The sequence below is a fragment of the Danio rerio genome, chromosome 12 (assembly GCF_052040795.2).
Source record: "Danio rerio strain M-AB ecotype USA chromosome 12, GRCz13ab, whole genome shotgun sequence".
In the NCBI taxonomy this organism is placed as follows: Eukaryota; Metazoa; Chordata; class Actinopteri; order Cypriniformes; family Danionidae; genus Danio; species Danio rerio.
In genome coordinates this window covers 8,712,592-8,727,076 of record NC_141032.1, presented here as the reverse complement: position 1 = coordinate 8,727,076, position 14,485 = coordinate 8,712,592, and the positions used below count along the sequence as shown (strand labels likewise).

The 14,485-nt window shown below is 31.1% G+C and overlaps 2 protein-coding genes across 2 annotated transcripts in view; one reads left to right on the top strand and one right to left on the bottom strand.

Annotated features, from left to right (window-relative positions):
* Positions 1-2,672, bottom strand: part of arid5b (AT-rich interaction domain 5B) — a 254,828-nt gene extending 252,156 nt beyond the window's left edge. Inside the window, exons 1-2 of the mRNA NM_001442779.1 lie at positions 2,626-2,672; positions 2,098-2,352 (exon numbers count right to left, since the gene is read on the bottom strand). Of these exons, the coding sequence (NP_001429708.1) occupies positions 2,098-2,352; positions 2,626-2,646 (276 nt within the window). The 5' untranslated portion in view covers positions 2,647-2,672. The remainder of the gene's footprint in view (positions 1-2,097; positions 2,353-2,625) is intronic.
* Positions 1-14,485, top strand: part of tmem26b (transmembrane protein 26b) — an 87,119-nt gene that overhangs the window by 14,844 nt on the left and 57,790 nt on the right. The gene's annotated exons all lie outside the window — the stretch shown is intronic.

The following is a 14,485-nucleotide window of genomic DNA, read 5'->3' as shown; positions in this document are numbered from 1 at the left end:
CAGCAAAGTAACCTTGACATTTCGGCAGGGCTTCACACAGAACCTGTTGATTATTTTGAAAAGGCTATTTGATCCTGCACTCCACGGGGGGAGGACAGAATGGTAGAGGTTCGCACACAGCAGATTGCCTTTTTTTTGTATTCGGGATCGGTGATTACATGAGCAGTGCAAGATAAAACAGGTACAGACCTCGTTACATTAGCTGTGTAAAGACCGCAGCTGCTGCTGCTTTGTTAAAATAGCAATTGGGATAATATTGGTAAAGCACAATGCTGGCTTGGCTTTGCATTATAACCAAGCAGGTTTCATTATTAAGCTTTTAAAAATGTGTTGTCAAAAATGTAATTATATTAATTTTTTAAAAATAAATAATTAAAAATTAATAGTAATATTTACTTAATAAATAATATAACCTATCAAATACATAATGTTTTATATAAAAATAGTATCTATAATTTATAAATATCACTACATTAATATAATATTATAATAGTTGTTATTTTCTGATATAATAATAATAAATATGTTTAATATGTTAATTTAAATTATATGATTGTCTACATAGAGTAGATTAATTAATTTATTTAATTATTTAATTGAAATTAATTTACAATTAATTTGGATATTAAATTAACCTGGCTAATTATTTTTCTATTTTAACTTATGTGCATTTCTTTTATTAATATAATCATTTAAAATTAATGCATTTAATCTGCTGAAGGTATACATTTAAACTATAAATAATATTAAAAAATACAAAAATATTTAAATTATAAATTTTTATAACATTTAAATAATACTTATATAAACTTAACTTATATATATATATATATATATATATATATATATATATATATATATATATATATATATATATAAAACATACTGTTACAGCATATATTTACATTTTTAATGAGTTGTTTGCATAAATTATTCAATGCAGAACACTTCAATAAAAATTACCATTAGAATGATTAGAATCAATACACAATAGCAGCAACATATTTACCATTTTTATTGGTTGACATTTTCAGATTAGTATTATTATTATTGCTGATTAATAACCAATTGGTACATAAAGTACAAAAATAAGTATCACCAAAAATGACTGTAAAATGTGTTATAGAAATGTACTAACACACATATAACACATTATAACTGATTGCCACTTAAAATAATACATCCCATTAACAAAATAACAAGTATATAATAAAATGTCTAAAACAGCGTAAATACAAAATAAAAACAATCAGCTTCAAACTAAACAATCGCAAGAATCGTCAATAATTAATCTCATTTAAACCCTACTTACGTAAACGCACAGCAGCAAAAACAAACACACCATTGTAGAGGAACAATGTTTCAGCCCATCAAAGGGTTAAATCCCCAGAAAGAGCATTTCTATCGGGCAAACACATCTCAGCTTATATAAATATGTATACATCTATCATTTGAAATGAGACTGCAGCACCTTGACATAATAACCTTCATAAATGTCACTCGCTCCCTTTAAAGCACCGCAGCTGCTTGATCAGCGTGCCGTTATTATTAATCAATGCATATTGGTATTAGTTCAGCTCGCACATTCAGACCGTCTGCCAGAAATATTCCCCCTCATTACAGCGGCAACTGTACACTTCGCGTCGACCGCTCGCGTTATTTATTTGTCGCCTTGATCTAAAAGCGACACTCTTTTATCAACAATCAGCAGATCGCACCGCCACAACGAGGCGCTTTTCGCCTCGCTCAGTTTCCGCACTATTGTATATCAGATGAAACAAGCAAAACACTGATGTGACAACTTCACACAATGGCATCATTCTCATCGCCGCACGCTGCCTTGAGATGCATGCACTAAACGCTCGTATGCAAATGAGCGCACAGGCGAAATTAACACAAGGGTCCTCTCTTATGATTGCGCGTCTATTATTAAACGCGATGCATTAGATGTCTTGTGATCTCAGACAGCGGAATAGATGCGATGCAAAGCCGCGCGCGACTCATATTTCATGCACAGCACAATAAACACACATCGCGAAGGGGACGGAGCCCTTCATGGAGAGAGAGAAAAAAAGCTGGGAAAACATGAGACATTACCTCTCCGTGAGTGACATTTCTGCCCTGGGGGGTATCTTCTGGGAGAAAATAAAGTTTGGAGCTGGATAGAAGTTGCTTGGTTGTCCTTTCCTCCCATAAGAGCTGTAGTTCTGCTATGCAGATGGGGTCCCCCGCTTTACATCTGACCAAGAAAAAATCTCCCAGGGACAAAATCCTCGCTTTGCCTTCAAGGTGAAATCTAAACGCCTTGTAGAAAATGTAAGGTCCGTGCAAACCACAAGGTGAGCCTACCCACTGCGGAAACACAAATAGACATGCCATATTTATATTCCGCGACACATAAACTAACACATTTGATATAAGGCGCGATGCGAGGCGAGCGCAGCATTCCTGCTGATCACATGATAAATCACATTTATAGCTGAATATGAATGATGAATAAAAAAATTAATAACTTTTTTCATGGTAAACTTTCTTCCATTGGTTCCCTAGCATTACACAGGACTAGATACGCGCGCGTGCTGATATTATTAGAGGCTGAAATGAAAGCGGAGTGGATGATATTACCAGGAGTGAGTTGGGCTCCATCTCGTCGCTCTGAATTGATTAAACTCAAACATTCTCTCCAAACTTGTTGGCTTGAATGGATCACAGAAGGTCCTGGAAGGACAAAATATCAACGCGTTCTTCAACGCGGCGACCTTCAATATGAAACGCGCACGCTGCAAAGAAAACTCACATAAAATGTCCGAAATTGGTGTCTAATATTTGTTAAGGCTCTATTATTCCGCTTGCGATTATTTTTGTTCATTTTATGAACCCGCGCGTTCATATTAAATTCGTGAATGCAAATAGAGAGTGGCTCGTGTGGTGTCTGTCAGCGCCTTGAAGGTGTTTTTAAAAATCATGAGATGATCTTTCGAAATAACCTCGTACTCATTTTGAAAGTGCTTCGAAAGCAAAGCAGATTTACGAATTGACTGAATTTTTAGATGCGCACCCGAAGGAGATATTTAATAATATCATCCATGATGCCATTATCTACCTGCCAGGACCTGCGTAAAAGGAGGTTTGTATGAGTATACAGAAACATTTCCTGCAGAGATTCTTCCTTTTATTTCTCCACTGCATTTACTGTACAATAATCATTTCATATAATCGTTTTACTAACGCGGCTACGCCGACGCGCGCGGAGGAGTCCGGATGGGGAGAGGTGTTATCGGGATTCTCACAATCCTGAAGCGCGTGTTATGATGGAAAACGCTGTAGAAATGTATCAAGCGCGTGTAAACGCGACTAATGGAAACATTAAAATCGTCCTTTGAATTGGTGCCATTATGGCCGCTGTGATATGAACGCGGTGCTAAGAAGCGCTAGAAAAGCAATATCGCACCCCTCTTGTGTGCTTAAGGCGAACAAACGCGACGGTAGAAGATGCGTTTGATAAGAGAAATCACAAATCAAAGACCGTTGATGGAGCTTTTAGTCACGCATATATGTAGATTTTTATCGAAAACTACAGTTTTAGAGTAGTTTAAAGGAACTATTTTATGTTAATTACACGATTTGAACATTTACACAGATAAAGCCAATACATTTCCGTCGTGTTTATAAACATTTATATGCGCTCTGCGGGGTTCGGGCGTGCGTCGAGGGTTTTGTCATGTTAGTTATTGCTGCTGGATTTCGTAATGTATGGCTGTGCCCTTAAAAGTTGTAGCATATGGCCTAAATTACAGGATGTAACATTTACGTCAGCTATTTTTATGTCTTATGCAATGTTTTATCTCCAGTCACGAGGGGCAGCTGGTGATTATGGATGTGATCACATTCATGCTTCATATAACAGCTTAACCCAAATGAACTGAGGAGACTTAAATGTGATTTGGTAAATGTGAATCATAAGACATTGTTTTGTTTTGTGGGGGCGGGGCTTTATTCAGCTGGATGAAACGGAGAATAGAATACATTTACTGCCAAGAATGTAGATGAACATACAATGGGTGCACGTGCATAATAGCTGATGTTTTTAATAAATCAATAGTCAAATACATTATCTTTTTAATGTATTGACATAAAAATAATTAGCATACCAGTCTTTTCTACATGGTTATATATTATAAATTAATTGTTTGTGACATTTACATGATATACTGCATTGCATACATACATATACACACATACTTGCATATACATGTGTGTAGTTTAATATTAGAGAATATTAAATACATTCTATTGCAATATTTTCATTATAAATCATCATTATAAAAAGATGCAATATAAGGCTAAAATGATCATCAAAATATTGTGTAATCTGAATATTATATTTGTGTAGGGTTTACTGGATATTATTATTGTTATCGTAAGCTTATGCAATCTTAAGCATATCTGTTCACGAACATTCAAATTAGTTTTTTACATGAATGAAGATAACAAGATAATTCCGCTGTTACCCAATAATGGATTTACGCATTAAGTTATGCAACATTATTTAATTATTATTGTGTTATTACATCAATATTATTTAAAATAATTAAAATATTGTAATAACTTTGTATACATTAATATGAATAATTATATTTATTAATTCAATATACTCATATTAATTATATTAATGTTATTTATTACATTATTATATAATCTATGATAAATAGAAATGTATATATTCAAACAAATAATTATATTTATTAATTGAATATATGCATATTAATTATATGAATGTTATTACATTAATATATAATCTGATTTTAAAAAATGTGTATATATGAATAATTATATTTATTAATTTATTATATACATATTAATTTTATTAATGTCATTTATCATATTAATATGTAATATATGATATATACAAATGTATATATTCAAATTAATAATTATATTTATTAATTTAATATATGTATATTAATTATAGTATATGTTATTTATTACATTGATATATAATATATGATAAATAATATGATAAATAATATATATAAATATTAATTATTATATTTAATATATAAATATGCATTTTTTATGTTAATTAGTACATTATTAAATAATCTATAATATATAAAATATATATTGATATACATATATATATATATATATATATATATATATATATATATATATATATATATATATATATATATATATATATATATATATATAATTATTTTTGATTTTATTTATACACATTAATGACTTTAATGTTATTTATTATATATTCTATGATATATATAAAATGTATATATTAATATGAATAATTGTTTTTATTAATTTATTATTTGCATATTAATTATTTTATGTTATTACATTAATATATAATCTATAATATATAAAATGTGTATATTAATATAAATAATTTTATTTATGTATTATACATATTAATAATTTTAATGTTATTTATTACATTAATATATAATCTATAATATAAAATATTTATTGACATGAATAATTATATTTCATTTAACATACACATATTTATTTTTATGTTATTACATTAATATATAAACTATGACATAAAATGCATATATTAATATTAATAATTATATTTATTAATTTAATATATACATATTTAATATTTTAATGTTGTTTATTACATTAATATATACACATTTAAATATGAATAGGAATAATATTAAATTTAATAAACTGTATAAATATTAATTATTTGAATATTATTTATTATATTAATATATCATTTACAATATATAAAATGTATATATTAATATGAATAATTATATTTATTAATTAAAAAAAATATATATAAATTATTTTAATTATATTTATTACATTAAAATATAATTTACTATATAAACATTAATATGATTAATTATATTTAATTTAATATATACATATATATTATTTTAATGTTATTTATTACGTTAGTATATAATCTATGATTTATAAAAATGTATATAATAATATGAACAATTATATTTATTAATTTAATATTTTTACATACTAATTATATTAATGCTATTTGTTACATTAGTATGTATAGAAATTAAAAGGAGGAATTGTTGTCTTTATGTAAGTCTAATCATTATGATGAATTAAAGTTTCATGATAATGCAAATTATTTTAAAGCAATACCATCATCCTTAATCTTGTCATTATGAACAAGAATAAAAGAAGATACTGCAATATTACTGGAATAAATTCCTGAATAGTTTAATGCATATATAATCTTGCTGTATAGTTTATTATTCCCATTCAATTTTGAACTGGCATTAATCAAAGTTTAATTTCCTTTGTTACCCAATGATTTGTTAAGCATTAGGCAATACCAAAATAGTTACTCGCTATAGCAATTAAAGTTATTTTAGATGCTGCCAACAGCTTAAATCTTGTCAAGTGGAATGAGCATTGGTCGTCTGCCAGCATTTCAGCAGATTTTATTGCAGCCGTGTGATAGTATGTGACCGTCCTTGCGATTGGAGGACCGTAAACGTCACGTCAGCCTATGATTAAAACCCTTTATTTGAGACAGTGAGCGGTAATAGCAAGTGCATTCAAGCACACCATCAATCATCCAGTGCACTGTGACACAGACTGACACGAGAGGTGAAAACACAAACAGATCCCAATCAGAGAAATGAAGCCAATGCACAATATGCTTCATATTGATTTTAGAGGCTATCGTTTTGGTTAGATGGATTAAAAGGAGACGCTTCATGTAGAATCAGGGTTTCATTTAAGTCAATTTTGAGTACTTTAGCTTTTTTGGCTTTTCTAAAAAAAATAAAAAATTTCAGGCTAATGGAAGGAAATAATTTAAAATATGTGTGTAAGTGTTTCTTTTGCCACATTTTATCAATGTCTGTAGAATTAAATTACAATAAAAAACACCTTTCATAGTTTTTTTCTCCTGCACCGAGCAATAAATCTCCACTTTGGCAGCATATTTGTTCATACATACAATTTTATTGAACCAAAATCGTGAAAATGCTTTTTTAAAACAAATTACGGAGTGATAAAAACAGATTCCCAAAACCCACTCCATGAAGACTTATTTGCTCTGTGCTAATATATGCAAATTAGAGCATATTTAATAAATAAGACCTCATCTGCATATATACGGTTGAAGAATTATTAGCCCCCTTCGATTCTTTTCTTCTTTTTTAAATATTTTCCAAATGATGTTTAACAGAGCAAGGAAATTTTCACAGTATGTCCGATAATATTTTTTCTTCAGGAGAAAGTCTTATTTGTTTTATTTCGGCTAGAATAAAAGCAGTTTAGAATTTTTCATGAACCATTTTAGGGACAAAATTATTAGCCCATTTCAGCTATATTTTTTCTCGATAATCTACAGAACAAACCACTGTTATACAATAACTTGCCTAAACCCCCAAACCTGCCTAGTTAACTTAATTAACCTAGTTAAGCCTTTAAATGTCTCTTTAAGCTGTATAGAAGTGTCTTGAAAGATATCTAGTAAAATTTTATTTACTGTCATTATGGTAAAGATAAAATAAATCAGTTATTAGAAATGAGTTATTAAAATTATTATGTTTACAGTAGGAATGTGTTGAAAAAATCTTCTCTCCGTTAAACAGAAATTGGAAAAATAAACAAGCGGTCTAATAATTTAGGGGGGCTAATAATTCTGACATCAACTGTATATATACACATTTTAGAAAACTTTAAATACATGAAAGTTAGCAATGTTTTACTATTTACTAACATAAAAAATGAACAATTCATGTACATTATTTATTAGTTCAGCATTTTGCTACTTTCTTTATCAACTAATGTTGACAAACATGAATAAATACTTTATATATATACACACTACCGGTCAAAAGTTAAGTTTATTTAATAATTTAAATAAAGTTATTCTGTTCATAACAGCAGCATTTATTAAATGTATAAAAATGTTAAATATTAATTTAGTTTCAAATGTAATTTTTACTCTAGTCATTATTGCTTTTATTACTATTACCAATAATAATATTCATAATAACAATTATTATTATAATGATTTTTGAAGGATCATGTGACTAGAGTAATGAAGCTGAAAATTTATCTTTGAATCACTGGAATAAATTATTAAATTATACACTACTTTAAACTGTTATTGTGCAGTAACATTTCACAATTTTTACTGTATTTTTTATTAAATAAATGGAGCCTTGGTGAGCAGGATAAGTTTATTTTTAAAAAATGTGTGTGGGTATATACACACACACACACAACCGGCAACTTTTTGTTTTATGTTCAATCCACTTAAATTTGTAAATACTAAGACGTTAACTTAATTGTCTCATGTTGTTTCAACACGAATCAGTTGGAACCCAGCATTTTCCTACAGTGTATATGTATAACAGTATTTTTAATAGGGCGAAGCAGTGGCGCAGTAGTGCTGTCGCCTCACAGCAAGAAGGTCGTCGGGTCGAGCCTTGGCTCGGTTGTCGTTTCTGTGTGGAGTTTGCATGTTCTCCCTGCGTTCGCGTGGGTTTCCTCCGGGTGCTCCGGTATACCCCCCCAGTCCAAAGACATGCGGTAAAGGTGAATTGGGTAGGCTAAATTGTCCGCAGTGTATGAGTGTGTGGATGTTTCCCAGAGATGGGTTGCGGCTGGAAGGGCATCCGCTGTTTAAAAACATGTGCTGGATAAGTTGGCGGTTCATTCTGCTGTGGCGACCCCAGATTAATAAAGGGACTGAGCCGACAAGAAAATGAATAAATATTTTTATTAATCATACAATCATTGCATTCTCTCAAAAGTGATCCAGTTATAAGCCCAAACATATATTTTTATGCAGGCTGTATATGCCCCATATTTGTTATTTTAGTCCAGTCGCTGCTTTTCTGAGCTGTTTACCATCTCAGATAGTTATCTTTATAAGCCGCGTGTTAAAATAGCGCCCTCTCTGCTGATTGCTCCGCCGGTAATAAACGATAATGACGGTGTTAAGAATAATTCCCCTCAGATTGTGTGTTTCAGTATCTGCTTTTGCTGCATAGATTTCTTGTGGCCGCTGACAGTGTGAGTAGAGCAGATTGATAGCCTAATCTTTCTCTCGGAGCTGCAAGGAACATTTGCAGTTTGAAAGCTTGTGGAAAAATTGAATTCTCTCTCTCTCTCAGTGTACTGCTTTGCCTGTCAATGGATTTTTGCATGACTATGCGCTCTTCAGCACTCCATTAATCCCCATATGTGTTTTCAGAACAATGCTACACCAAAACGTACTTCATTTCCAGTTCTTCCGAGCTGCATTTGAATACAACTGACAAGTTAGACGCCCTGTCACTCATTCGCTCCAAAACTGCACTAGTGGTTCTTCTTAGTAAATTGGCTGTAATTATATATGATCCTCTTTGGTTTCAGAAGCTGTTTTGAATTCGAAGCGGAGTAATTTGGCTCGGAGGCATTGAAATGCTGTTCACCTTACCGTCAGTAATTTGCAGGGCGGGCGGCAAATACAGCATCAGCACTTTTTCTCTCTCTCTTTCTCTCTCACCCCTTTAGAGAGATAACATATAAATTAATGACAAATTGCTTCAAGCTCAACACTGCTGCCGCTGGCAGAAACCACACACTGCACCCTCTTCTGAAAACGGCAGATTCATGGAGATATTATAGGCATTTAGTGGTAGATAATGTAGCATGTACAGAATATTATACATAAATAATAGGCCGCATGTATTATTTTTTAAACACATATTTAACACTGTAATGCCTGATATCTGAAATCTTTTTTTGTAATTGAACAAGTTATTGTATGTATATAGCTATAGATATAGACACACACACATTTGAAGATGCGTTCTTATTTTAAAGTTATTTTTGTTATTTAATAAAAAAGTAATAATAAACAAGTAATTTACATAATTATTTTTTATAGAATGTTAAATTTTCACCATTTTTGTACCAAATACATAATAAAATATAACAAAACATAAATCAAAAATAAAAAAAACATTAACAACAATATATATATATATATATATATATATTATATGGATGGATGGATGGATAGATAGATTAAAGCAGTTTGAAAAAAGGATACATAGACAGACAGACAGACAGACAGACAGATAGATAGATAGATAGATAGATAGATAGATAGATAGATAGATAGATAGATAGATAGATAGATAGATAGATAGATAGATAGATAGATAGATAAGCCTAGATAGATAAGCCTAGATAGATAGATAGATAGATAGATAGATAGATAGATAGATAGATAGATAGATAGATAGATAGATAGATAGATAGATAGATAGATAGATAGATAGATAAGCCTAGATAGATAGATAGATAGATAGATAGATAGATAGATAGATAGATAGATAGATAGATAGATAGATAGATAGATAGATAGATAGATAGATAGATAGATAAAGCCTAGATAGATAGATATATAGATATATAGATAGATAGATAGATAGATAGATAGATAGATAGATAGATAGATAGATAGATATATAGATAGATGGATAGATAGATAGATAGATAGATAGATAGATAGATAGATAGATAGATAGATAGATAGATAGATAGATAGATAGATAGATAGATAGATAGATAGATAGATAGATAGATAGATAGATAGATAGATAAGCCTAGATGGATGGATGGATGGATGGATGGATGGATGGATAGATGGATAGATAGATAGATAGATAGATAGATAGATAGATAGATAGATAGATAGATAGATAGATAGATAGATCTATCAAATGTAATAAAATACTTAACACTGACATCTCCATGCACAGTAAATGCCATTATTAAATTCTACCACTCATATGTTTCCCTCAACAACAGCACATGTTTAAAGCGACATGCAGGAATATCAGCAATTAGCCATCTGGATTATTTGTGTATTTCTTTATTGTGAATATGTCTAATCCGTCACCGCAGCGGTGGAGTGTATATCAATCTTTTTTCCAGGTCCATCTGCTCTCTGTGGTTCAGATGCACAGACACGCAGCAGTAAATAGGATGATATATGAAACTGGCAGAGATGATGACACCAGCCAGACAAAGCAACATATGACTTTCACCTAAAAATAGCAAATATCGCCGCTCGTTTACGACACCTCACACTCGTATTTAAACACATGCTTTCATTTTTTAGATTTCACTTTAAGTAATATTACAGAGCTCTGGAAAATGCTCATTTTTGGCTGTCACATTTGTAATATTGAACTCGAAATTATTCTTTACCATGATTTTAATAAAATAGAAATATGGATTATGAAGTACTCTGCTCAACAAAATGATACCACAACCTTAATTAAATAATAATAATAAAAAAATCAATAGATAGATTTCATACTCACATATGCAGAATATAATTAATATTTAAAATAACATAATATTTCAATAATTTCATTATTTTAACATATTAAATAATGCTATTTAATGAATAATTGCTATTAATATGGCATTTTAACCAAAAAATATTTATGCGATATTAAATATGAACCAGTGTTACCGTCTCAAATATTGTCATGGACCTCTTTCAGGGGAATTAAACATACTTTACAACTTCACTGTAAAAAGTGATTAGTTGACATTACTTAAAAAAATAATAAAATAAATAAATAAATAATAATAAAAAAAACTTAATCCGTGGTCGTAAAATTAAGTAAATGCTAACTATACATTCATTTTCTTTTCGATTTAGTCCTTTTATTAATCCAGGATTGCCACAGCGGAATGAACCGCCAACTTATCCAGCAAATTTTTACGCAGCGGATGCCCTTCCAGCAGCAGCTCATCTCTGGGAAACATCCACACACACTCATTCACACACATAAACTACGGACAATGTAGCCTACCCAATGTCTTTGGACTGTGGGGAAACCAGAGCACCCGGAGGAACCCCATGCGAATGCAGGGAGAACATGCAAACTCCACACAGAAACGCCAACTGACTCAGCCGAGGCTCGAACCAGCGACCTTCTTGCTGTAAGTTGACAGCACTACCTACTGCGCCACTGCGTCGCCCTAACTATACATAGTTATAAAAAAAATAGTTAAGTCACTTTAACAGTTGCAAGTTCTAACACTACTCACTTTTTAAAGTCAACTTGTCGCTTTTCCTTTAATGAAAAGTAACTAATTACTTATATAATTACTATATATTATATAATTACTTAAATGTTTCTCTACACACTAGTAAACTATTCAAAAGGGATAGCTCACACACAATTTATGATTTACTCACTGTTTACTCACCCTCAAGCGTTTACAAACCTTTGTGAGTTTCTTTATCCTGTTAAACACAAAAGAAGATATTGTTGGAAACCAGTAACCATTGACATGCATGTAAAAACTTTGTTTGTATCAACAAGTGTGAGTAAATGATGACAGAATTTTCATTATATGATGAACTCTCCCTATAACACACACACAAAACCTAATACGTCTAACCCAAACTGCAATGAAATCCTTATTTCGCTTGATGCATCGCAACATGATGGATTGCATATTGTGCTTCGCTAGATGAAAGTGCGCTATAACTTCATACAGTAAAAATGGAAAACACATGCTCCCTCTACACTGTTTCCATTGTCAGAGGAAGAAATGTCACAAACACTGATTGCATGCGTAATTCGATTTGCATGTTTCTCAGAAAGCTTCACCGGTTACTCGGCTTAAGAAGAGCAAACATGTGAAGCCGACTGTCAAATCCAAACACACACATACGTGCAGCATAAATATCTTCTTGTTAATGTGGCGCAAGGCTGTGGAAACTAATAGTCATGAGCTCAGCTTGACAGAGGGCTATCATTAACATGAGAATGAATGGCTTTAATTTGCAGAACAACAAGGGGGATTCTCAGAAACGCTCTGCGGCCTGCTCATTTCTTACATGTTTATGTCGGTTATTTGAATTGTGCCGTTGCCAAATCCTTTCCCACTTTCGTATGATGTCTTTTGGTATTGTATGGAGCACCCTGGAGAGAAATACGCCATGACTACAAATTAAAACAGTGACTATATGAGTCATTTAATCAGTCAATCGGGAAATTGGGAATTGTGCGAGAGAAGCCTTTGAGGTTTTTCACTTTTAAAGGAGAAGTTCACCCTGAAATGAAAAATTCTGTCATCATTTACTCACCTTTTACTTGTTTCTAAGCTTTATGAGTTTCTTTTTTTGTTAAACAAAAAGGAAGGTTTCTGAAAAGTGTTGGAAACCTGTAACCATTGACTTCCATAGTATTTGGGAGGTTTTCAGCTTTCTTCAAACAGAACAACACATCTTCTAAAGGTTTGGAATCACTTGAATTCACATAGAAATTGAAATTCTGTCATCATTTACTCACCTTTTGTTGCAAACCTTTATGAGTTTCACTCTTCAGCTAAACAAAAAAAAAAATATTCTGAAAAATGTTGGAAACCTGTAACCATTGACTTTCATAGTATTTGAAAGATTTTCAGCTTTCTTCAAACAGAATAACACAACTCATAAAGGTTTGGAAACACTTGAGTTCATCCAAAAATGAAAATTCTGTCATCCCTTACTCTCCTTTTACTTGTTTTCAAATATTTACGAGTTGCTTTCTTCCACTGAACACAAAAGAAGAAATTCTGAAAAATGTTGTAAACGACCAGTGACTTATTTGGAAGATTTTCAGCTTTCTTCAAACAGATTAGGGCAACTCATAAAGGTTTGAAATCCCTTAAATTCACCCAAAAATTAAAATTCTGTTATCACTTACTCTTCTTTTACTTGTTTCAAACCTTTACGGGTTTCTTCTTTTTTTTTTTTTTTGGTTAAACAAAAAGAAAATACTTAGAAAAATGTTGAATACCTGTAACCATTGACTTTCATAGTATTTGGAAGGCTTTCAAATTTCTTCAAGAGAATAATGCAACTAATAAAGGTTCTGAATCACTTGAGATCATTCTGAAATTAAAATTCTGTCATAATTTACTCCCATTTTACTTGTTTTAAACCTTGATGAGTTTCTTTCTTCTTTTAATTAAACAATAAGGTATTCTACAAGATGTTAGAACCCCGTCACTGTTCACTTTCATAGTATTTAAAAGGTGTTCAGCTTTCTTTAATCAGAATAACGCAACTCATAAAGGTTAGGAATCACTTGAGTTCATCCAGAAATGAAAAATCTTTCATCATTTACTCCTTTAACTTGTTGCAAACCTTTATGACTTTCTTCCTTCTGTTAAATAAAAAAGAAGATATTCAGAAAAATGTTGAAAACCTGTAACCATTGACTTTCATAGAATTTGGAAGGTTTTCAGCTGTCGTCAAACAGAATAACGCAACTTATTAAGGTTTGGAATTTCTTAAGTTTATCAAGAAATTAAAATTGGTCATCATTTACTCAACTTTTACTTGTTTTAAAGCTTGATGAGTTTCTTTTTTCTGTTAAATAAGCTTTTTTCAAACAGATTAGGGCAACTCATAAAGGTTTGAAATCACTTAAATTCACCCAGAAATGAAAATTCT